This window comes from Pollicipes pollicipes, unplaced genomic scaffold (assembly GCF_011947565.3).
Source record: "Pollicipes pollicipes isolate AB1234 unplaced genomic scaffold, Ppol_2.1 Scaffold_7231;HRSCAF=8579_pilon_pilon_pilon, whole genome shotgun sequence".
Classification (NCBI taxonomy): domain Eukaryota; kingdom Metazoa; phylum Arthropoda; class Thecostraca; order Pollicipedomorpha; family Pollicipedidae; genus Pollicipes; species Pollicipes pollicipes.
The window spans coordinates 22,392,449-22,413,916 of NW_023597034.1; the positions used below are offsets into that span (position 1 = coordinate 22,392,449).

Here is a 21,468-nt window from a genome sequence, read left to right on the forward strand (position 1 = left end):
AAATTTCATTGTATTCGCGGAACAGTAGCTTTATGTTCGCATATATTTTTGTCCCGACGGTGTTTCAAGCTTTCGTAGTGCTTTCACTGTGGTGAGCAGGGAGTCAGTGAGATTTCTCCTGCGGGCTCGGCTACTTCAAATCGAAATTTTGAGCTATTATGAGGGGTTTCGAGACGGCTGGTGTTACTGATCAAATCGAAGGCGTCTGATCGCACAATGCGTGAAATGTACAAAAAGGTGGGATGCTCACTTTAAAGGGAATGTTCCACATTTGAGCATATCTAAGCAAATATCAGGCGGCGGAATAAGCTCACTTATAGCTATTGGCATGCCTTTAAATCGAGAAGGCTGCTCTAAACAACACAATTTCTCTGCTTAGTTAATATGCTCTTCACTGCGTCATTGTTTGACCCCGTCAATTGCACCTTGCACAACCCTGAGATGCAATGCTGGGGCCTGCTCTCCCCATCTGGGATGCTAATCGACGGAACACAGGATTTTGGCATTTGGACGATCCTTGTTCACAGCTCGGATCGTAGATCGGCCTGTGGGCCACGCTCTCGTTGTGCGTCAATGAGGGGGACATGACCGATTTCGTGCCTCCTCCCTCCCCCCACCCCCGCCCCGGGCCCGTGGTTCGGTCACAGCAGACGTCTCTCTCCCTCCCTCTCCCCTTCGCCCGGACGCGGTCGGTCACATCAGACGCTCCCTCCCTCCATCTCCCCCCCCTTTGCCCGGACCTGCGGTCGGGCACAGCCGTCTTCCCTCTCCTCCCCCTCCCCTTCGCCCCGGACCTGCGGCGGTCACAGCAGACGAGGCCTGGGCGGCGGGCGGGCGCCGCTCGGACCGCCGATCACATCGGCCGCGCTGGCACCATCTGCGGCCACACCCAGAGTGTTTGCGCAGCCGGACTGAGGCGCTGACCGCTCCCCCCCCCCCCTCCCCCCCCCCAGCAGAGTGGCCGACCGACCGGCGCTGTCGGCCACTGACGAAGAGGCCGTCGCGGCCGTCAGCGGCCCTCGTTTCTCTTGTTTTTTCGTCCCTCGCCTTACGTGACCCCGCACGTTCGGGTCTGGTAAAGCGTCTGGCATTGCCTTGCGCGGCACTGGGCAGCTCGCTCGTCCAGCGGTGATATGGTGCCGCGTTTTCAGCACTCTGCAACGCTGAAGCGAAAATATGATGTTCGATCGATGCCTTATCGTTCTGGTCACTGGCAGTCCAGATCCGCCCGGGCGTCCTGGGGCGGTGGTGCAGCGTTCGGTTGGCACAGCCGGCGGCGAGCTCGGAGGAGGGTAGGCGGGGAGGGAGGGGCCCGGCTCGACGCAGTCTGGTGCAGAGGAATGCACAGTGGCGCCTCCTCGTCCGGATGGTGCGCTGCTCGGGCCGGCGGCGGCTGCTCTTCATTGTAATGCTGATCGCGCCGCGGCGGACCGGCAGCGGCGGGACCGCGCCTCTTCCGGCGCCGCTCTGATGGGTCGCGTGGTCCGTTTTGGCGTGCCACTGCACGACACGGCACGGGACTTCTTCGCACGACAGGGAGATCCGCACGGTATTCGCCACCGACGCGAGGCCGTGTGGACCCGCTCGCCGCGAGGGGCTGCGTGGGCAGCCCTGCTGGACGGGTGGAAGCGTGTGCAGAAATATGGTGATCAGAAAAGGCACGGGGAGGACAGGTGTGGATGTCTTATGAGATGGCTGTCGAGCTCGAGGCTGTGGGCGGTCCTCTCTCGTGATAACGCACGCCAGACTGTGCTCCTGGTCTCTCCGTAAGAATACACGCCCGGCTGTACTCCTGTCTCTCCGTGAGAACGCACGCCAGACTGTGCTCCTGTCTCTCCGTAAGGATACACGCCCGGCTGTACTCCTGTCTTTCCGTGAGAACACACGCCTGACTGTGCTCCTGTCTCTCCCTGAGAACACACGCCCCGACTGTGCTCCTGTCTCTCCGTGAGAACGCACTCTCAACTGTGCTCCTGTCCCTCCGTGAGAACACACGCCCGACTGTGCTCCTGTGCAGGCCGGGCGGGAGGAGACGTCGTCGCAAGCGCCTCACAGCACAGCACAAACCCGCCGTACGTGGTAACCGTCGTCCCTACACGTCTATTGGTCTGGCCGGATATTTTTCGCCTGATGATTTTCATATTTTTCGTGTCCGCTGCCTTTATTCCCCACGTCCAGCTATATTGCCGGCCTCGTGCCTCAGGGCCGGTCCTTTGTTGCGTTATATTGCTGCTGTACTGTGTCGACGACTGTATCGGCCGTTCTGCCGCCAACACGGACAGTATTGTTGGCCCCTATACCGGCCACTGTGCCGGCTGCAGTGGCTGGTGTTGACCACTGTGCCAGTGGTGTGTCCGGCTGCAGTGTCGCTGTATCGGCGCCGTCGCGGGTCGGTGCGGCGTCCGCCGGCCGCCAGTGCGGCGGTGCGGTGTACAGCGGCGGCGCGGTGCTTCCTCTGCCGCGGTCGTCGCCCTTGATTGCTGTGACTTCCGCCGCCTCTTCTCCCGCCGCTGCGTCCCCCGCTGCCTCGTCTCCCGCTGCCTTGTGTCCTGCCGCTGCGTCTCCCGCTGCCTCGTCTCCTGCCGCTGCGTCGCCCTACCCCGCGCCGCTGGGGTGCCGGCCGCCGCCGCCGCCGCCGCTGCTGCTGTTGTTGGCGTCTAATTGGATTTCGGAGCGGGCTGCGGACCACCGGACGTGGGCAGGATGGGGAGGGGGAGGGGGCAGCTGTCGCTATCGACGGCCCGAGTCACGCCGCGCCTTTGGACCCATTTCAGACCACAGGGCAGGCTGAGGCCAGTCCGGCTGTTGGTCACAGCTCAGAGAGTCGGACGATATACAGAGAGTGCACGATGACTGACAATACGACTGATGCACGATACGTGTCGGACGCATGATTGACGCGCTTCAAAAACTCGTCCGAGATGAGGCTGGATCAATAGACATAGGAATGCCACCAGGAAGTCTGCTCCGCTTCAAGGTGCATTCTTGGCTAGTGTAGGCCAAAACAATTCCAGGAAAATCGTCCCGCACTCTGTGTTTGGTTCCGAGTCTGCTGTTTGCTCTGATCGCCGTATCATCTTTATATTGCCGCAGTTTATCTTAAACTTCTGTTTTGTGTTGCCGGGAAGCCAACGATACCTGCTCGTCCGCCCTTCTCCACAAATAACACAAGCCTGGGCTGGGGGGCCGCTTAGGAGTGTCGCGCCCGTGAGCTGCCCGGCGAGGGGTGACGGTACTCGTCTGACCACGCCCGTGAGCTTGCCCGGCGAGAGGCTGACAGTAACTGCCTCTGGACCGGCCCGTGAGCTGCCCGGCGATAGGTGACGGTACTCTCGACCGCGCTCGTGGCATCCATGCGAGGGTGACAGTACGCCTCGACCGGCCCGTGAGCTGCCGGCGAGGGGTAGACGGTTACTCATCTGACCGCGCCCGTGAGCTGCCCGGCGAGGGTGACAGTACTCATCTGACCGCGCCCGTGAGCTGCCCGGCGAGGGGTGACGGTCTCTGACGCGCTCGTGAGTGCCGGCGAGCGGTGACGGTACTCATCTGACCGCGCCCGTGAGCTGCCCGGCGAGGGGTGACGGTACTCGTCTGACCGCGCCCGTGAGCTGCCCGGCGAGGGGTGACGGTACTCATCTGACAGCGCCCGTGAGCTGCCCGGCGAGGGGTGACGGTACTCATCTGACCGGCCCAGACCCGCAGCACCGATCGCCCGCCGTTACCTCCCGCAGTTAACCGGCCGGCAGGCAGCCCGCGAGTCCGGTTCCGCATGGACACCGGCGGCTGCTCTTGACGGTCACGACTGGGTCACTGGCGGCGGCTCTGGGCAGTCACTGCCGGGTCACCGGCGGATGCTCTGGACGGCCACCGTCGGTTCACCGGCGAAGGTTTTGCACGACCACTGCTGGGTCAGCGGCGGCGACTTTGGACTTCACGCGACACATGACCGACGTGTAGCGTACTGACCTGGCGAAGCGGTGATCTCCGCCAGATCACCACTGTGTGCTGTCCGCCAGATCACCACTGTGTGCTAGCGACTGGTGTCGTTTGGATGATGGTGGTGCGATCCGTTCCGTTCCGTTCCGTTCCGTGCCATTCCGTTCGCCGTTCCGGAGTCATTCGGAGTCGCGCTGCCGCCGCCGACGGTTTTTACCTGGCGGCCCCGCCGGTCTCCGCGCCGCTGTTGTTCTCAGTCGGCCGCCGTGTGAGCCACCCCTCCCCCCCCCCCGGCGTTCCAGTTTACCGAGCGCGGGATCGGGTGTCGCTGGTGGCGGCACGGCCGGGCGTGCCGCCACCGCCGGCCGGAGACGCCGCCGCGCCCCGCCGGCGCTCGTGCGGACTGCCCGGCACCGCCGCCAGCTCTCCTGCCGACGGCAGCGCCGCACCGCCGCCGCCCGGCCCTGCCGCGCGCGCCCGAGATGGGCGGACGCGGGCGGGTCGTGACGCTCCTCCGGACATGCACGGCGTGGAGGCAGACTGGGAGGGGAGGGGGGGGGGAGGGAGAAGGGCACGTGCCGCGCGGCGTCACCTGGCGCCTCGCGGCTCGTCTCCGAAGAGTGGCTGGCCCGCCACGCCGCCCCTGAGGTCAGCTTTGATCAGAGTCGGCGCGGCGGCCGAACCAGTGAGGCGCAGCGCCTTTGTGCAGGCTCGGGGCCCGTGTCGGGGCCAGCTGTGTCGACGGTGGCCCAGCTGCGAGCCCCGCCGGCACCGACCTCATCTGGTTGGCCCATCTGGGCCTGGAATGGCACTGCAGTTGTATCGGTGGGAACCGCTTGCGGTAAGACCGGGGTCATGGTGGCCGTGTAGTAAGACCGGGATCACGGTGGCTCTGTACCGAGACCGGGGTCACGGTGGCTCTGTAGCGAGACTGGGGTCATGGTGGCCGTGTAGTGAGACCGGGGTCGCAGTGACTGAGACCGGGGTCACGGTGGCCGTGTAGTGAGACCGGGGTCACGGTGGCTCTGTGAGACCGGGGTCACGGTAGCTGTGTAGCGAGACCGGGGTCACGGTGGCCCTGCAGTGAGACCAGTGTCACAGTAGCCGCTGGCGAGCTGTGGATGAGGCTGGGACTGGAGCGGCCGTTGGGAGTACCGTGACCGCATTGATATCCATTGGAACCAGTGCGATTTGTCTCGCATCGAGGCGGGAGACAGGCTCGCGCCATTACCGCGGTGTCGGGTGGCACATTACCCCGTCCACCCGGCCGACTGGAGGTGAGCGCTCGGTACGACGTCGGAGCCGCATTACCGCACGAGCCGCGCGGAAGCTGGCCAGGCCTCCCTCGACACCGGTCATCAGAGGCGAAATAGCCGCGCGGCTGGGAGGGAACCGAACCGGTGCCGCCTGCCGACGAGCAGGCGGCCGGCGCGAGACGAGGCCGCCCGGAGCCGCTGTCAGTCGCAGTCAGCGGTGGTGCGCCTGTTTGGCCAATCGATCGCCGGCCCGCAGCAGCTGGACACGGGACAGCCGGCGCCCCGCCCGTCTCCCCGGCTTCAGACGCGGCCGTCCCGGCCCGGCCCCGGACCTCTGCGGGGAGCCTCCGGTCTCGATGCGGCCCCGGCCCGGCTCCCGGAGCTTGCGTCTGGGTGATGTCCGGTCTCACCTCTCCTGTTTGGTGCCCGAAAAATGCAGAGTACTTGCTTTTTAATGTATATTCACAGCACTTCCCTTGCATGTGCCTCTCCTGCAAGATGTACTCCTTAACATCCCCTCTTTCTTGTTCTCTGTTTTCTATCCGGCATCTGCCCGTTGGGCATTTGTGGCGATGACCGTGTGCGTGTCTTGATAACACCATTTGATTGAGTGGTCATACGTATACCTGCTGCACAGGTTGGCGCACGGCGACCATCAAACAGGGCAAGGCTCTAAAAGAATCGGAGGCACACGGCTGAGAAGGATATCCTCCTCGGTCCGTTTCCGCCTCCGGTTTGGTGGCTCAGCGATAACACGCTCGCATATTGAGTTGGGTGGGGGTGGGGGTAGGGGTGGGGCTGAGGGCTGGGCTGAACATTGAAAAAATAGCGCGTCAGATCCCGGAAAAACTTCTCGGGCTAAAGCGTAAATTGAGGCGGCGTTGGGGGAGTAGCCTAAAACCCAGTACGCTGAACAAGAAACTGCAACCATGTCTTCGCTCCTCGCCCAGTCGGGGACGTCAGCCAGTATCTGCACCGTCGCCCATCTGCCACCGAATATCGGGGCTCGGTCTCTGACCCGCCAGCTCAGCGTCGTTCCTGGCGCGGCCGCGGCCGTCGGCGGCCGACGCGGCGCCGGATTCCACCGGCGGTGGCAGGCACGATGACGGGCGACGACTGCCACCGGGCGACGGTGGCGCCATCTTTGCGAGTCGCGCCCGTATTGATGCCAGCCGGGGCGTCGCCGGAGGCCGGGAGCCCGGCTGCGGGAGCCGTCTGAGATGCGGAGAGCCTCACGACAGAACGAGGCACCATGCCGAGCTGGAGACCCAGCAGGTCACCACGCCACCCGGGGGCGGGCCGCTGTCCTGCTCTCGATGTGCTCTGCATGCTGCTCCGTCTTAATCTGTCTCCACAATCGACGACCGCGGCAGGCGGCCGAAGTAGGCCGATCAGTCGCTGGCTGAGCCAAAGAAGGCCGATCAGTCGCTGGATGAGCCAAGACAGGCCGATCAGTCGCTGGCTGAGCCAAGGAAGGCCGATCAGTCGCTGGCTGAGCCAATATGTTCAGCGGTCTGATCCGTCCCCAAACGGTGCCCATGGCGCTCCTCGTCAGGATGCCATCAAGCACCGTGTTTGCGTTAGCCATGAAGGTCAAGTTATTCGTGCCAACGATTTCCAATGAGATGGTATGCAGCGAATGTCTGGCACGCGCGGCGTTGATGACCGAGGCCGGTGCGCTGACGCGGTGCTGATGACTGAGACCGGTGTGCTGGCGCGGTCCTCATGGCCGAGACCGGTGTGCTGGCGCGGTGCTGATGGCCGAGACCGGTGTGCTGGCGCGATGCTGATGACTGAGACCGGTGTGCTGGCGCGGTGCTGATGGCCGAGACCGGTGTGCTGGCGCGGTGCTGATGGCCGAGACCGGTGTGCTGGCGCGGTGCTGATGACTGAGACCGGTGTGCTGGCGCGGTGCTGATGACTGAGACCGGTATGCTGGCGCGGTGCTGATGGCCGAGACCGGTGTGCTGGCGCGGTGCTGATGACTGAGACCGGTATGCTGGCGCGGTGCTGATGGCCGAGACCGGTATGCTGGCGCGGTGCTGATGACTGAGACCGGTATGCTGGCGCGGTGCTGATGGCCGAGACCGGTGTGCTGGCGCGGTGCTGATGACTGAGACCGGTATGCTGGCGCGGTGCTGATGGCCGAGACCGGTATGCTGGCGCGGTGCTGATGACTGAGACCGGTATGCTGGCGCGGTGCTGATGGCCGAGACCGGTATGCTGGCGCGGTGCTGATGACTGAGACCGGTGTGCTGACGCGGTGCTGATGGCCGAGACCGGTGTGCTGGCGCGGTACTGATGGCCGAGACCGGTATGCTGGCGCGGTGCTGGTGACTGAGACCGGTGTGCTGGCGCGGTCCTGATGGCCGAGGCCGGTGTGCTGGCGCGGTCCTGATGACCGAGGCCGGTGTGCTGGCGCAGTCCCGCGGCCATGCCAGGCTGTCAGCAGCCTCGGTCAGCAGCCGGCGGGAGCGGCGCCGGGCGGCGGCCGGCCCGGCTCTGCCCACTGGCGCAACCTCGGCGACGTGTGTCGCTCCGTAATAGCCGGACAACGCGTAGGGCCGACCGCAGGCGGCAAAAACCCCGCCACCTGAGCGTATTAGTAACCGGCGCGGCGGGCACCGCCGCCTCGGGTAAAAATACGTCTTCGCGTCGGCGCCGACGTGGGCGGCGCGGCGCCTCGTCGGTGCGGCGGGGGGAGGGCGAGACGCGCCGGTCGGCGGCGCAGTCGGCGGGCCGCGGCGCGCCTGCCTGGGCCGATGCGTGAGCGCGCGGCGAGGCCGAGCTGACCGGGTGACCGGGCGCCGCCGGGCGGCCGGCTCTAGTGACGGGGCCGGGCGGCGCGCGCGCGCGGCCACAGGTGCTGTGTCGCCGGTGGCGCAGATGTGAGCCGCCGAGGGGCCGGGCCGCAGGGCCGCCGACGGAAGCCCTGCAGGAAGCCGGCGTCGGCCGACGCCGCCGCACCGCCGGTCGCTGCCAGCGACGAGCGGCGAGCAGGCCGGGACGCGCGCGCGGCGCCGGCACCGCTGACCGGCGGAGCAGAGAGGCAGCGGCCGCGCCCAGCCGCCGCGGCCGGCGCCAACGATAGCCACCATGCCTGGCAAGCGCGTGGAGTTCCGTCCGACCGTGCTAGTGTGCGACGGCTCGCCCGAGCGACTGCACGACTCGACGCCGCGGCCGCGGCAACGCACCGCGCCCGGTCGGCAGCAGCAGCAGCCTCCGCCGCCTCCTCCACCGCCTCCGCCGCCGCCGCCGCCCGTCGTGCCCGCGGCGGTGCCGTTTCGCCCGCCGGTCTGTCCGCCCGGGCGCCCGCCGGTGGTGGCGCGCGGCCGCGCGGACGGCGCGGACGAGCGGCGGACACACACGCTGCCGGTGGCGCGCGGCGCGCCGGCCGCCGCGCGGACGCCGCCGCTGCCCGGCAGCGACCTCTGGCGGACGGGTGGCGGCGGCGGCGGCGGCACCCTTCCGGCACGGCCGCGGCCCCGCTCAGTGCCGGCCGGCGCGTACCGGCCACAGGAGTCGCCGCAGTGCTTCCAGTGCGTGGGCGCGCAGTGTTTCCCTGCGGCGGCGTCCGGCCAGGCCGAGCACGCCACCTGGGCGGACCGGTGGCGCGCGCCGCCCCCCTGCCGGCGGCCCGTCTCCGTGGCCGATAGCGGCCAGATGGCGGCGCGCCACTATCAGTACGCAGAGTTAGGCGGCGCCGGCGAGCGACGGACGTGGATCAAGCCCGGCCGCGCCACCGGCGCCAGTGTGGAGACTGCGGCGCGACCCACGCCGGCGGCGCGCTCGGCCGACTCGGCCAGCGCCGCCAGCCTGCTGAACCATGAGACGGCCGCCGAGGGCGCGCCGCCGCCGGCCGGTGCACTCCGGCTGGTGGGCTGGATGTGTCGCGCGCAGGTACGTCCCCGTCGCCGCCACTGCCGCCGCCGCGCTCCGGTGGGCATTATGTGCGCCCCGCTCCTTCCCACGCTCACCGCGGCGCTTTACACGCCGTCGTGTGTATGCTGCGGTTCGGCGGTTCGCAGTGTGTGAGCTGGCTGTGGCCGCCTGTCGCTGCTCCGTCCACCCCCACCGCCTTAGCAGCACTCGACCCGTCCGCCCGCGCCCTCGTACTGGACGTCACGTCCCAGGGGCCGTCAGATCGTGTGGTCGCCTCCCTGCCGCTGCCGCCCGTCCAGTCCCGCCGCCGACCACAGCCCGTCCCGCTGGCGTCCAGGGCCCCTCCCCGCTTCCCCTCCCGCCCCGGTCGGCCGCCGGCGCCGAGGATTTATCGTCGCATTTGTCGTGAGGCGTGAACGGGCGCGCCCGCCCGGCTGCGAGCGGCGAGCGCCATGTGAGCGGCGCCCCGTCGGAAGTCGCGCGACGGGCCGTTTTTTGCGCACCAACGGCGTAATGGGACCCGGCGCCGCCCAGCGCGGCTCGGCAGGCCGGGCGGGCAGGACGACCGCCGCTGCCGCCGCCGCCGCCGCCACCGGGGCGAGATTACGGATAGCGTATCTTATCAGGGTGGACCACCGGCTCCCGGCTGAGTCACCGGCGTCCATTTCCGGCCCCTCCCCCTCCCCCCTCCCCACTGCCGAGGGCGGAGGTGGATCACGGGTGCCGGGAGAAAATCAGAGGGGAGAATGGGTCTGGTCTGTTCTCGTCTGGTCTGGTGGGAGGGCTCGCGTGGTCTGGTGGATTCGGTGTGGTCTGTGTAGCTGGTCCGGTGGATGTGGTCTAGTGTTATGGGACTGCCGATGCGGTCTGGATTGCTGGGACTGCGGATGTGCTCTGGTGCGAGAGCAGAGGTACGCCGCTCCACTCCCCGGACCGAAGCTCACCGGCGTCGGCGGCGACACGCTGGTCCGTTCCAGTCCTGGCCACCAGTCGCTCTCGTGGGGCGCGAGGAGGCCGCCGAGCGAGACGCTCCGCTGGACACCAGTAGTGAAATCGCTCCAGCGATCTGCCGCTCCAATTCTCTCTAATGAATCTCGGAGCGGCTCTTCTGAACTGTAGTGGAGGGAATGGTGGCCGCGTGTCCCGTACCATCACCCAGCGAGAACGTTCCGCCTTTTCAGCCTGGGACAATGACGTATTCTACAGAATCGGTTCTTTTAGACCGCCCTTTTGGCACGAGCGCGGGTTTTGACATCAGTAGAGCGCGAGTGGGGCCAGATTTAACATCATTACCCCTCGTGGAAAAACACGGAAGAGATAGCTGATTGCGGCGCGTCGGCAACTGTGGTCTGTGGTCATTTTGCGCTCAGCATCTGGAGACGGAGCGGAGCGCCTGTGCGTGAGAAGGCGTGGCGTGACGATAAATCACCAGATGGATCAGCTTGGAGCGATGCAATTAAACAAGGTTTCGATCATGCTGTGGAGCTGGTGCGGCCTCGCCGTTAACGGCTTGGACAAATGGCTCGAACTAACGGTTCGAACGAGTCGACGAATGCATCTAGGTACGAACGTACGTTTTACGGTTTAATTCTAATTCACGTCGTGGATTCATAAAGAGAGGCATACCTCCAGTCGCGAATCTCCGCGACTGTCGAAGGTGCATGCAGTTCTGGATCCTGGAAATGTAATAAAGCAGGTCACGTCACAAACTTTTGCAACATGCTCAAATCATTCGATCCTCTGACGTATCTGCTTGGGAGCCGCAAAGTTGGATGAAGGGGGGACGCTCTGACCTTTCCACTTCATCATTGGCCAGGTGACAGCTCGACAACAGCTGATGGCATGCGGGCCGGGCGCCCAGGCGCTCTGTATGCCTTGCGGTACCGGTACTGTGCACTTGCGGTACCGGCACCCTAACGGAGGCAGCATCGACGACGAGAGCACGCTAGGAGCACAGTACATTGGAACTAACGGCGAATTAACTATGTCGGCCTTTGTCGGTCCGTGTCAGCCCACGTCGGCTGGTGGCGGCTTGTGTCAGCCTGGCAGGCTGCGCCGATTTGTGTGTCTGCCATTGCCAAACTGTGCCGGCGAGTGTCGACCCGTCTCAACCTGCGCTGGCCAGTGTCCGCCTGTGTCGCCTGTGCTAGCCCGTGCCTGCTAGTGCCGTCTTGTGTCCGTCTTTGTCTGCCTGTGCCGGCGTGTATCCGTTCGTGTCTGCCTGTCCCAGTCTGCGTCGGCCCGATCCTGTCTGCCGGGCGCTGAACCCCGCGGGCCGCTCCTCCCGCTTCGCTGCTCCTCGGCCGCTTCGGCTGCTCCGGCCACTCCTGGTCGCTCCCCGGCCGCTCCAGGCCGCTCCGGCTGCTCCACCGCTCTCCGGCCGCTCCGGTCGCTCCGGCCAATTCCCAGCCGCTCCGGCCGCTCCGCCGCTCCGCCGCTCCGGCCGCTTCCCGACAGCTCCGCCGCTCCCCGGCCGTTCTGGCCGCTCCGCCGTTCCCCGGCCGCTCCGGGAACGGCTCCGGCCGCTCCGCGCCGCTCCGGCTCTGGCTCCGGCTCCCCAGTCGCTGACGGTGCCGTCGATCTGCCGACCGACCGCCAATCATGGCCGCAGGCTACCGGCCCTGCCGCCGACGCTAATCACGGCCACAGAGCGGCGCGGCGACGACAGCGGACGCGATCATCCGCCGCCGGCGCAGCGGCCGCTCCGTCCGCCCGCCCGCCGCCGCCGACTACAAATGGCGCATTGGCCGCCGCTGTGCGACCGGCGGACAAATGAGGCGCGCGTGACCTGGCTGGACAGGCGCCGCGCCAGTGTGACGGCGCTGACCGGCGCTGGCCCGGCGGCCCGGCGCGCTGCCAGCCGGGCGCAGTCCCCGCGCGAGCGCAGCCCGGGCCCGCGGCGGCCGGCCCGTCGGCGCTGTCGTACGGAGCGGCCCAGCGGGACGCCAGCTGATCGCCGGAGGCAGGGCAGCGGCGGTGACGCTCGCGCCAGTGGTGCACGACCTGCCACCAATGCTCGTGCGTGCGAGTGTGTCTCGTCTGTGGCGCGCGCTGGTGGGCCGTTCGACGGTCCCGGCGAACACTGGGGACCTATGCGCCACGCCGGCTGGGCGCACAGTCGGACACCGCCCTTTGTCGTGTCACCTCATGGCCCGTGCGTCCCAATATAGCGTGGCCTTGGCCGCGGTGCGCAGTGTGCAGTGGGTCGCCAGCCATGGCGTGCATTTCCGTCCCCCCGCCCCTCCCCCTTCCCCCTGACCTCGCCGCTGCCGATGGGCACGCTATGTTCCGGCCGCCGCGCGACCCTGGAACTTGGCTGCCGGTCGACCGGCCTGTTTTCCGTCGGCTGAGGCCGGCGCCGAGCCACGGCGTCGGTCTCGACGCGCACCGCCGGCGGCGCCCGTCGGCTCGGACGGTACCGCCGGCGGCCGGGCGCGCCGGGGGCGCCTGGACTGCGATGCAGCGGCCGGCGAGGCGGCGCCGGCGCCACAGCCGGCGGTACAGCCGCCCATGGCCAGGGACGGACGGATGGGGCGGGCCAGCAGCACGTGCAGCGGCCGTGTCGGTGGCGCACCGGTCACGCTCGTGGTGCCGCACACCGCCGCCTGCTGAGCGTCAGCGGCGCGGCGGCGCCGCCTCCCACTCTGCAACCGCTGCAGCAGCGGCGCCCGTCAAAACAATGGAACAAAGCGCCGGCCGTGGCTGGACTAAAACGGTAAACCTTGTCCGGTGGCAGGCACTGATACAGAAGATTTAGTCGCGTAAACTTCTCGCGCTTTAGAATTCCCTCCGGGCTCGTCCCTGCCCCCCCCCCCCCCCTCCTCCGAAATGTCTTGGAAAGCACCATTCGGCGGCGCTGCTCAGAGCGGCCTGCTGGGCGGCTGGCGGCCGATCTTTAGAGGCGGAGTTCCGTCGCGATGGGTCGGGAATCGGCACTAACACGATTCGGAGGCATCGCCGCTGAGTGACAGAAGGGTCCTGCGTGCAACCGGATGCGCTGGGGGGGGGGGGGGGGGGGGGAGGGGCGAGCCTTCTCTGGACTGCCAATGCCTTTTGAGCGATTTATGAGCTGCAAAGGTCTCACAGCAGTGTGATGGCTTGAAGGTTGGAGGAGTGGGCAAACGGAAGAAGGGCAGATTTGTGTTCGACACGTAACTGACTTGGCGTTAGCATGATTCTGAATTCAGCCCTTTGTGATACGAATTTTAAAAAATACGCAACGTGGCGCGTGGCCATCGGAGACGACAGTTATGTATTTTTCTGCGTATGCATCTTTCGCCTTTAAATTGTATACCTTCAGAAGAAGCGTTCGATCATAGCACCACTTCACAAGCCTAGCTTTCAGCTGTATACACGCTCGGCTCCGAACGTGAAAAATCCAGCAACGTTCAGTGACGGCCTTCTCCATCATTTGCCACTATCTCCCATCTGACGCGGTATCTCCACTACGTTTTAATCGGCGATACTGAAATTTACGTGGGATTCTGAAGGCTGCTGTGCGGCAGTAGGTCTCCCTGATGGTGGAGACCCCGTCTCCGCAGCGTCGGCAGCCGATTGCCCTCCAGAAGACAGAGCGCCGCTCTGTGCGACCGATAAGGCGCGGGGTGGAGGGGGGGGGGGGGGCATCTGCGCCAGCCGGGGACTGAGTTACGCCCGCGGCGGCCGGCCGCCGGGCAGCCGACACTGGAGCGCCATCAGGCCCGTCGGCCGCGTCCGCGCCCCGTGACGGGCCGACTGGGGTCCAGTGCCGAGACGGAACGGTCGGCACTGGACCAGATGAGCCGCGTCAGACCTCCCCGTCCCCAGTGACGGGCCGACTGGGGTCCAGTGCCGAGACGGAACGGTCGGCACTGGACCAGATGAGCCGCGTCAGCCCTCCCCGTCCCCGGTGACGGGCCGACTGGGGTCCAGTGCCGAGACGGAACGGTCGGCACTGGACCAGATGAGCCGCGTCAGCCCTCCCCGTCCCCGGTGACGGGCCGACTGGGGTCCAGTGCCGAGACGGAACGGTCGGTACTGGACCAGATGAGCCGCGTCAGCCCTCCCTGCCCCCCGCGACCGGCCCGAATGGGGTCTGGTGCCGAGACGGAACGGTCGGCACTGGACCAGATGAGCCGCGTCAGCCCTCCCCGCCCCCCGTGACGGGCCGACTGGGGTCCAGTGCCGAGACGGAACGGTCGGCACGGTGTCGGCCTCCTGCCCCCCCCCCCCTGACCGCCCCGACCGGGGTCTGGTGCCGAGACGGCACGGGCGGCACCGCGCCGGGTGAGCCGCGTCAGCCCCCCCCCCCCCCCCCCCGCCTCGTAACCGGCCCGAGTAGGGTCCGGTGCCGAGGCAGGCGGCCGGCACTAACCCGGGCGAGCCGCGTCCGGCCACAGAGACAAGCTGGGACCGGCGACTGGGTCACTCCGCGGTGGTCATCAGCTGGGAGATCATTCTGTATCGGCCGATCGATATTCTGTATCTGTACATTATATAGATGATATTCTGCGTATTCTGTATCGACCGTGTGCTAGCCATTCCTTCGGCTTAAGGTGCTTGTCGACGTTCGCGTGGATGAAAACGAAATTGATGCTGATTGAGGCTTTGACTGACGCTCCCTAATCACGGCTCATTTGGCACATTGGAAGCTCCTCGCCTGATTGGCTCAATTATGGCTCCCAATTTGAGCTTTGAGGCTCAAAGACAATGGTGCTAAAAGCAGGTTAGTTGAGCGTAATGTTACGCCGGAAGTAGATATTTGGGAATTGACTACCAGGCGCGGACGACCTCAAAACGTGCTGTAAACGTCTGCCATGATATAAATAGCTCATGGTTTTAGCTGTTGTGCAAACAAATTTTACGTATGTCGCCAATAGTGGTCAAAGGATCCATGGTGGAAATGTTCGATTGGCAGCAACTTTCTGCAGCAATTTTATGTCGCGATTGGTTGTGGTTTGTCGTTTGTGTTTTCAGACCAGTTCAGATTATTTCCTTTCCGCGTTATCCGACTCTGACAGCGGGCCCCATAGCTCATGGTGGTTATGAGTCGATGACGCCACAGTTCATCACCATCCAAAAGGAATCATCCAAGTATCTTTGGACCTTGGATTCACGCTCGGCGCTCTATCAATGGTGGTGACTTTATTGGCTGAGATAAATAAATCGTCGCTGACAGGGGTTTCGATCTGTACTCTTCTGTGAAAGCCTTGCCTACCATTCCCTCCAAAGCTGATTTGGGCTAGGGTCCGCGAATATTTCGTGCTGGAATATAACACGAGTCGAGGAAAAAGGAAATGGAAAAGTAAAATTGGTTTTCGTCAAAGGACAGTGAGCTAAATCCGATGAGAATCACGCATGTGTGGGAATGTTATATTGTTGGGCCCTCTGCTCGGCTCCCAATCATTTACACACACCGACGCGCTTGGTCGGCAGCTCCAGACGCAGTGTCAAAGTCTCACAGAAGGTCATCCATAACAATTCTGGACTCACTATGGAGGAGGCGGCTACGTCTTTTCCGGCCCCGGGGATCGCTAAGCCGTTGCTGGTTTCAAGGGCACCGACTGTCCACCCGCAGCGTCGACCCGTGGCTGCGCCGATCACGGGAGCTCGACTCAGCGGCCATGCGTGCACTCTACACAAGCACACGAGCAGCTGCCACGCGCGGTCAGACATCAGGCTCAGCAAACGCGGTCGCGCAAACCGCAGGCGCACAAGCAGCCTTTGCGGACTGGCGTGGTACGGTTGTTTGTCACTGGGCTGTATCACGCGCTGCGCGACCCTGCCGCCACGTGCGGCCACACGGCCGTCACAAGCTGTCGTGCCACGTGTCCGCCACTCGCCTTCGCCACGCGGGCAGCCATGGCATTCGCTGGCGTCAGACGCCCAGTCGTCATACGCAGGACACACGCACACGCGCACGCGCACGCGCACGCGCACGCACACGCACACGCACACGCACACGCGCACACACACGCACACACCACACACACACACACACACACACACACACACACACACACACACACACACACACACACACACACACACACACACACACACACACACACACACACAACACACACACACACACACACATCGGCTCTCCACTATCGATGATGGCCGCCCCCGACGGTTCCCGGGTCTGCTGGGGCCACATCAGGCAGACGTCGCCACCACGGGGGGCGCTGTCGCGTCTGGCTGGCCGAGCTCGGACGGCACGCCCGCGCCGGGCTCCGTTCCGGGGAACCCGCCGCCCTCGCCGGCCGGCTCGCCGACGTCCGTCCGCGGCCATCGCATCAGCACGGAGCGGCGGGCTGAAAGGGACCATTTCCTCGGCTCGTGACCGTGCCGCCAGCGTGAGCAATCGCTGCGCATCGTCTGCTTTCGCGAGGCCCGCTCTCTTCACAAGAGCAGTGCGGCGTGAAAGCTGGAAAACCGTGCTTTTTCTCGTGCGCACTTGTCTAACAAGGCTTGTGATTGAGACAGGACCAATTAGCTGATTTACCTAACGAAGCCGCTTGTAAAGGGAGGCCGCGTTCGCTGATTGCTCGGACCGGACTTACGCCGGTCAGACCGGACCGGTGGGGTGGCCGACCGATGTGTCCAGCCAGGCTGGCCGGCCGGTGTATCCAGCCAGGCTGGCTGGCCGGCGGGTTCAGCCAGGCTGGCTGGCCGATGGGTTCGGCCAGGCGGGCCGGCCGATGGGTTCAGCCAGGCTGGCTGGTCGGCGGGTTCAGCCAGGCTGGCCGGCTGATGGGTTCAGCCAGGCGGGCCGGCACAGCTGCAGACATCATAACAGCTGGCCTAGGCGGACGACTCGGGGCAGGACGAACACACTAAGTGGTGCCGGCAGGTGCTGTCGACTGGAAGCCGCCGCTGCGGCCGCTGCGCAACCTTCCGTGCAAAGACCTTCGATGTTAAAGCGGGCACTCTCGGCGCTGCTGTGCTTTTGACTAGTGCGCCGGTCGTTAATGCAGAAACAATACATGCTGGTCGCACGATCAGTCCATTTCGAGCATTTTTACAATACATGAGGAAGGATTTTCGGGCACGTTTCCACTTAGCTGGTTGCGCAGGGAAATACGGGACGAGCTGTAGCAGGGCGCAGCGGCGGACAGCGGCCTCCTGCGTCCGGCGGCCGCTCAGCCCAGTTTGCTGTGTCAATGTCCGATCAGCCCCGGCCAACAGCTTTCGGCCACCTTGCCGGCAGCGAGCGGCCGCGCTCTCGCCGGGAACCTGATCGGCTGCTGGTCTCCGGTTGTGTGAGCGCGCCGGCGGCTTGCGAGCAGGAGTGCCGATTCGGTCGCCTGGCGAGCGCCGCCGCGGCTGCCGTTCAGTGGGTGCCTCGGCAACGCTGCCGTCCCGTGGTGCGCCGGTGTCGCCGCCCACGGCTGCGCACGACGGCGTTCGAGTATAGCATGGATGGCCAGCGGCCCCCTTTCGGAGCACGAGCCGCACACGACAGGCGAAGAGACGCAACGAACCAACGAAGCAATCAGGTCGGCCTCCCGGATAATATTTTGAAAATAAGCAAAATGTCAGTTTCGTCCGCTGCCGAGGCCAACGAAGCCGTGCCAACGCCGACCATTGGTATGATCAGAACTGAACGCGGCGTTGCGGGTATGTTTAGCAGTTTGAAGAATTTCTCGCCTGATTCATATTTCGCAGGCCCCGATGTGTCAGTCGCCAGCAGCAGTGGCGCGTTTTAACGCTAGCAGCTCTATTTTTAGTTTCCTTTGACAGGTGTTCTGAACCTCATCGGTTGACTTGATACACTTCCAACACCCCGCAGTACTCCATGCGTAATTCATCCCCTTCGCTGAGGCGTTGCATGGACCATCGTCATCCGCGTGCCGGCCGTCACCCACACGCGTTGTCAGTCATCAGGCGACCAGGGACTACCATACCGTTATGATCGGTGTACCGCTGTCGTCAGAGTACGGCTGTGATTAGGGCACGGCTGTGATCAGGGCACGGCTGTGAGCAGGGCACGGCTGTGATTAAGGCACGGCTGTGATCAGGGTACGGCTGTGATCAGGGTACGGCTGTGATCAGGGTGCGGCTGTGATCAAGGCACGGCCGTGATCAGGGTACGGCTGTGATCAAGGTACGGTCGTGATCAAGGCACGGCTGTGATCAGGGTGTGGCTGTGATCAGGGTACGGCTGTGATCAGGGTACCGCTGTGATCAAGGTACGGTCGTGATCAAGGTACGGTCGTGATCAAGGCACGGCCGTGATCAGGGTACGGCTGTGATCAAGGTACGGTCGTGATCAAGGCACGGCTGTGATCAGGGTACGGCTGTGATCAGGGTCCCGCTGTGATCAGTGTATGTGCCACTGTGCTGACTGTGCTCCGCCGGCAGGTGATCGCCTTCATCTGCGGCCTGATCGTGCTGCTGCTGATGGCACTGGCGCTCGGCTCCAGCGACTGGCTGCTCAGTGACGGCTGGCGGCAGGGCCTGTTCAGCCACTGCACCGAGGAGGACGCCGGCCGGCCGCTGCCGTTCAACCTTCCCTTCGAGCCCGGCTGCCAGCGCGCCAGAGGCGTCGGTGGGTGCTCCGGTTTGGTCCGAGCGGGCCGGTCTGCTGCCAGCGCGCCAGAGGCGTCGGTGGGTTCTCCGGTCTGGTCCGAGCGGGCCGGTCTGCTGCCAGCGCGCCAGAGATGTCGGTGGGTTCTCCGGTCTGGTCCGAGCGGGCCGGTCTGTTGCCAGCGCGCCAGAGATGTCGGTGGGTGCTCCGGTCTGGTCCGAGCGGGCCGGTCTGCTGCCAGCGCGCCAGAGATGTCGGTGGGTGCTCCGGTCTGGTCCGAGCGGGCCGGCCTGCTGCCAGCGCGCCAGAGATGTCGGTGGGTGCTCCGGTCTGGTCCGAGCGGGCCGGTCTGCTGCCAGCGCGCCAGAGATGTCGGTGGGTTCTCCGGTCTGGTCCGAGCGGGCCGGTCTGCTGCCAGCGCGCCAGAGATGTCGGTGGGTTCTCCGATCTGGTCCGAGCGGGCCGGTCTGCTGCCAGCGCGCCAGAGATGTCGGTGGGTGCTCCGGTCTGGTCCGAGCGGGCCGGTCTGCTGCCAGCGCGCCAGAGATGTCGGTGGGTTCTCCGGTCTGGTCCGAGCGGGCCGGTCTGCTGCCAGCGCGCCAGAGGCGTCGGTGGGTGCTCCGGTCCGGCCTGAGCAGCCCAGTCTGTTGCCAGCGCGCCAGAAATATTGGTGGGTGCTCCGGTCTGGTCCCAGCGGGCCGGCCTGCTGGCCACTGCGGCCAGGGTGGCGAGGCTACTCTAGTTTGGCTTTAGCTAACCTGATCGGACCTCAGCCAAGCTAAATATGGTGCCACCATGCCCTATACGGCTACGATTGCCCCGGTGTGAAGCTTCTTAGCTGATCTAATTGCGATGAAGGCAATCTAAAGGCGTGGCAGATGTCATGACCTAAACCATAGGGACAGAACTCCCCAATGGGGTTGACCACGCCCCACAGTAGTCTTTTAGTTTATCGAGTTCACTTAGCCCTAACTGGAATGAGTTCCAATTATCTCGCGAAAACAATGTGTTGCAACACCGGCACCGGTCTCTCGTCACCCAGAGGCCCCGGGGCGGGTGGTGCTGCCTCGCTCCACCGGCCGTTCCGTCCAGCTCCACCGTCTTCGCTGTCTAGCTCCGCTGTAGTCGCCTCCTCAGGTGCCGTCCAGCTCCACCGTCTTCGCTGTCTAGCTCCGCTGTAGCCGCCCCCTCATGTGCCGTCCAGCTCCACCGTCTTCGCTGTCTAGCTCCGCTATAGTCGCCTCCTCATGTGCCGTCTAGCTCCGCCGGCCGTTCCGTCCAGCTCCACCGTCTTCGCTGTCTAGCTCCGCTATAGTCGCCTCCTCATGTGCCGTCTAGCTCCGCCGGATGTTCCGTCTCGCTCCGCCGTATTTACGGTCTCGCTCCGTCAGAGATGCCGCCCCGATCCGCCGGCCGAGCCATCTCGATCGGCCGACCGTACCGTCTCGTCGCCCCCCCCCCCCCCCTCCCCCGCCCCCGCCGAGATAAGCCGGCGCGCGCGGCCGCCGAGCATCTGTATTCATGTATGCTGCGTGGCGGGAGGCGGGGGTGGCGGCCGCCCCATCGATCCGTGCCGCCGGCGCGGCGGCGTGTTAATTAGGCTCCGATGGTGGCGCACCTGTCCGCGTGTCTCCGGCCGCCGCTGCCCCTCGGGACCGCGTCGACAGCAGCCGCCGGTCACGAGCGCCGGTCACGGCGCTGGGGCGCCGGTCGGGGACGTGGGTCACTGAGGCTCGTCCCGTGGCGGGACGGGGCTCGTGTCACGGATCGGTGCGCAGAGGATTAATGGTGCGGGTGTCGTGCTGGCCTGCTCTCCTCCTAGGCCTGGGTTAGCCGGGACGTGTCGTCTGTCGCCTGTTGGATGCAACGGACGACACAAGAGACGGCGAGAGACGACTCACGTTTAGTGTCGGTGGTAGGCTGACCGGCAGGCGTGTGCGATCATTATTTTTGTCTAGAGACAAGGGTTTCGTTCGTTTTCATGGGGAGGTCACTAAGTTCAGGGTGAAGCAAGTAGAAGTAATGGAAAATCCCAGCCAAAAGAACATGGAAATGAGGAGTTGGAACGAGAATACTTGTTTCCCAGAATTGCATGTATTGTTGAAGTGAACCAAACCAATATCCCTTCCGATGAAGCAGAACAAGTAGACGGAGGCATAACATGAGTGTAAAAATGGTTCCTATTTGGGCGTCTTCGTCAACCACAGCCGACAAGTTTTGCAACACTGCTCCATTAGTGCTAGTGAACTGCACGTCACCTTTATCAAGAGTGTAAAATTGCATTCTCAACACCTGCAGTGCCCGCTCCATATCGCTCCATCTCCGTGGGATTTGGAGCACTTAAAACGTCACCACCGTCGTTCCGTTGCTTGCCCACCGCTCGATGGTCGAGTCGGGTCGTGTGAGAACCCGAGGCGGCCATCGGTCAGCCTCTCGTCGCCGGTCGTCTCTTTTGACCGGCACACGGCCGTCCATCCTGCCGTTTGTTCGACGGCTCCGGCAAAAATCGATGTCATTGTTGGGGGACGCTGCCTGGACAGCGCCGGGCGCGTCCAGCGTCAGCCGGGGTCAAGTCTGTTCCCGCCGCACCAGCCTGGAGCGAGTGGAGTCTGGTGCCGGCCTACCTGACCGGAGCGAGGTCTGGTGCCATTTTTGCTCCCCGGAGTGGGCCTGGCGCTGCTCCACCCGCCCGGAGGGGGTGTGGTCTGCTGTTGCTCCACCGGTCTGAAACGAGGTCTGGTGCTGCTCCGCGTGCTCGGAGCGAGGTTTGACTCTGGTTAGTCACCCGCGAGCCGAGACAGACTGGGTCGTGTTTTTCTGGACATCCGTTCCGGGCACACAATGGATGGATCCCTGGATCCTAGCAAGGGGATCACATCTCTA

The 21,468-nt window shown here is 64.8% G+C and overlaps 1 protein-coding gene across 3 annotated transcripts in view; it reads left to right on the top strand.

Moving 5' to 3' along the window:
• Positions 1 to 21,468, top strand: part of LOC119110376 (transmembrane protein 47) — a 52,890-nt gene that overhangs the window by 17,731 nt on the left and 13,691 nt on the right. For 2 of the 3 annotated variants that reach the window (XM_037234172.1, XM_037234174.1), the window contains exon 3: positions 18,420 to 18,606. In XM_037234172.1, the coding sequence (XP_037090067.1) occupies positions 18,420 to 18,606 (187 nt within the window). Of the gene's footprint in view, positions 1 to 8,994; positions 9,093 to 18,419; positions 18,607 to 21,468 lie in introns of those variants that run through there. The other variant, XM_037234175.1, reaches the window with a different exon arrangement.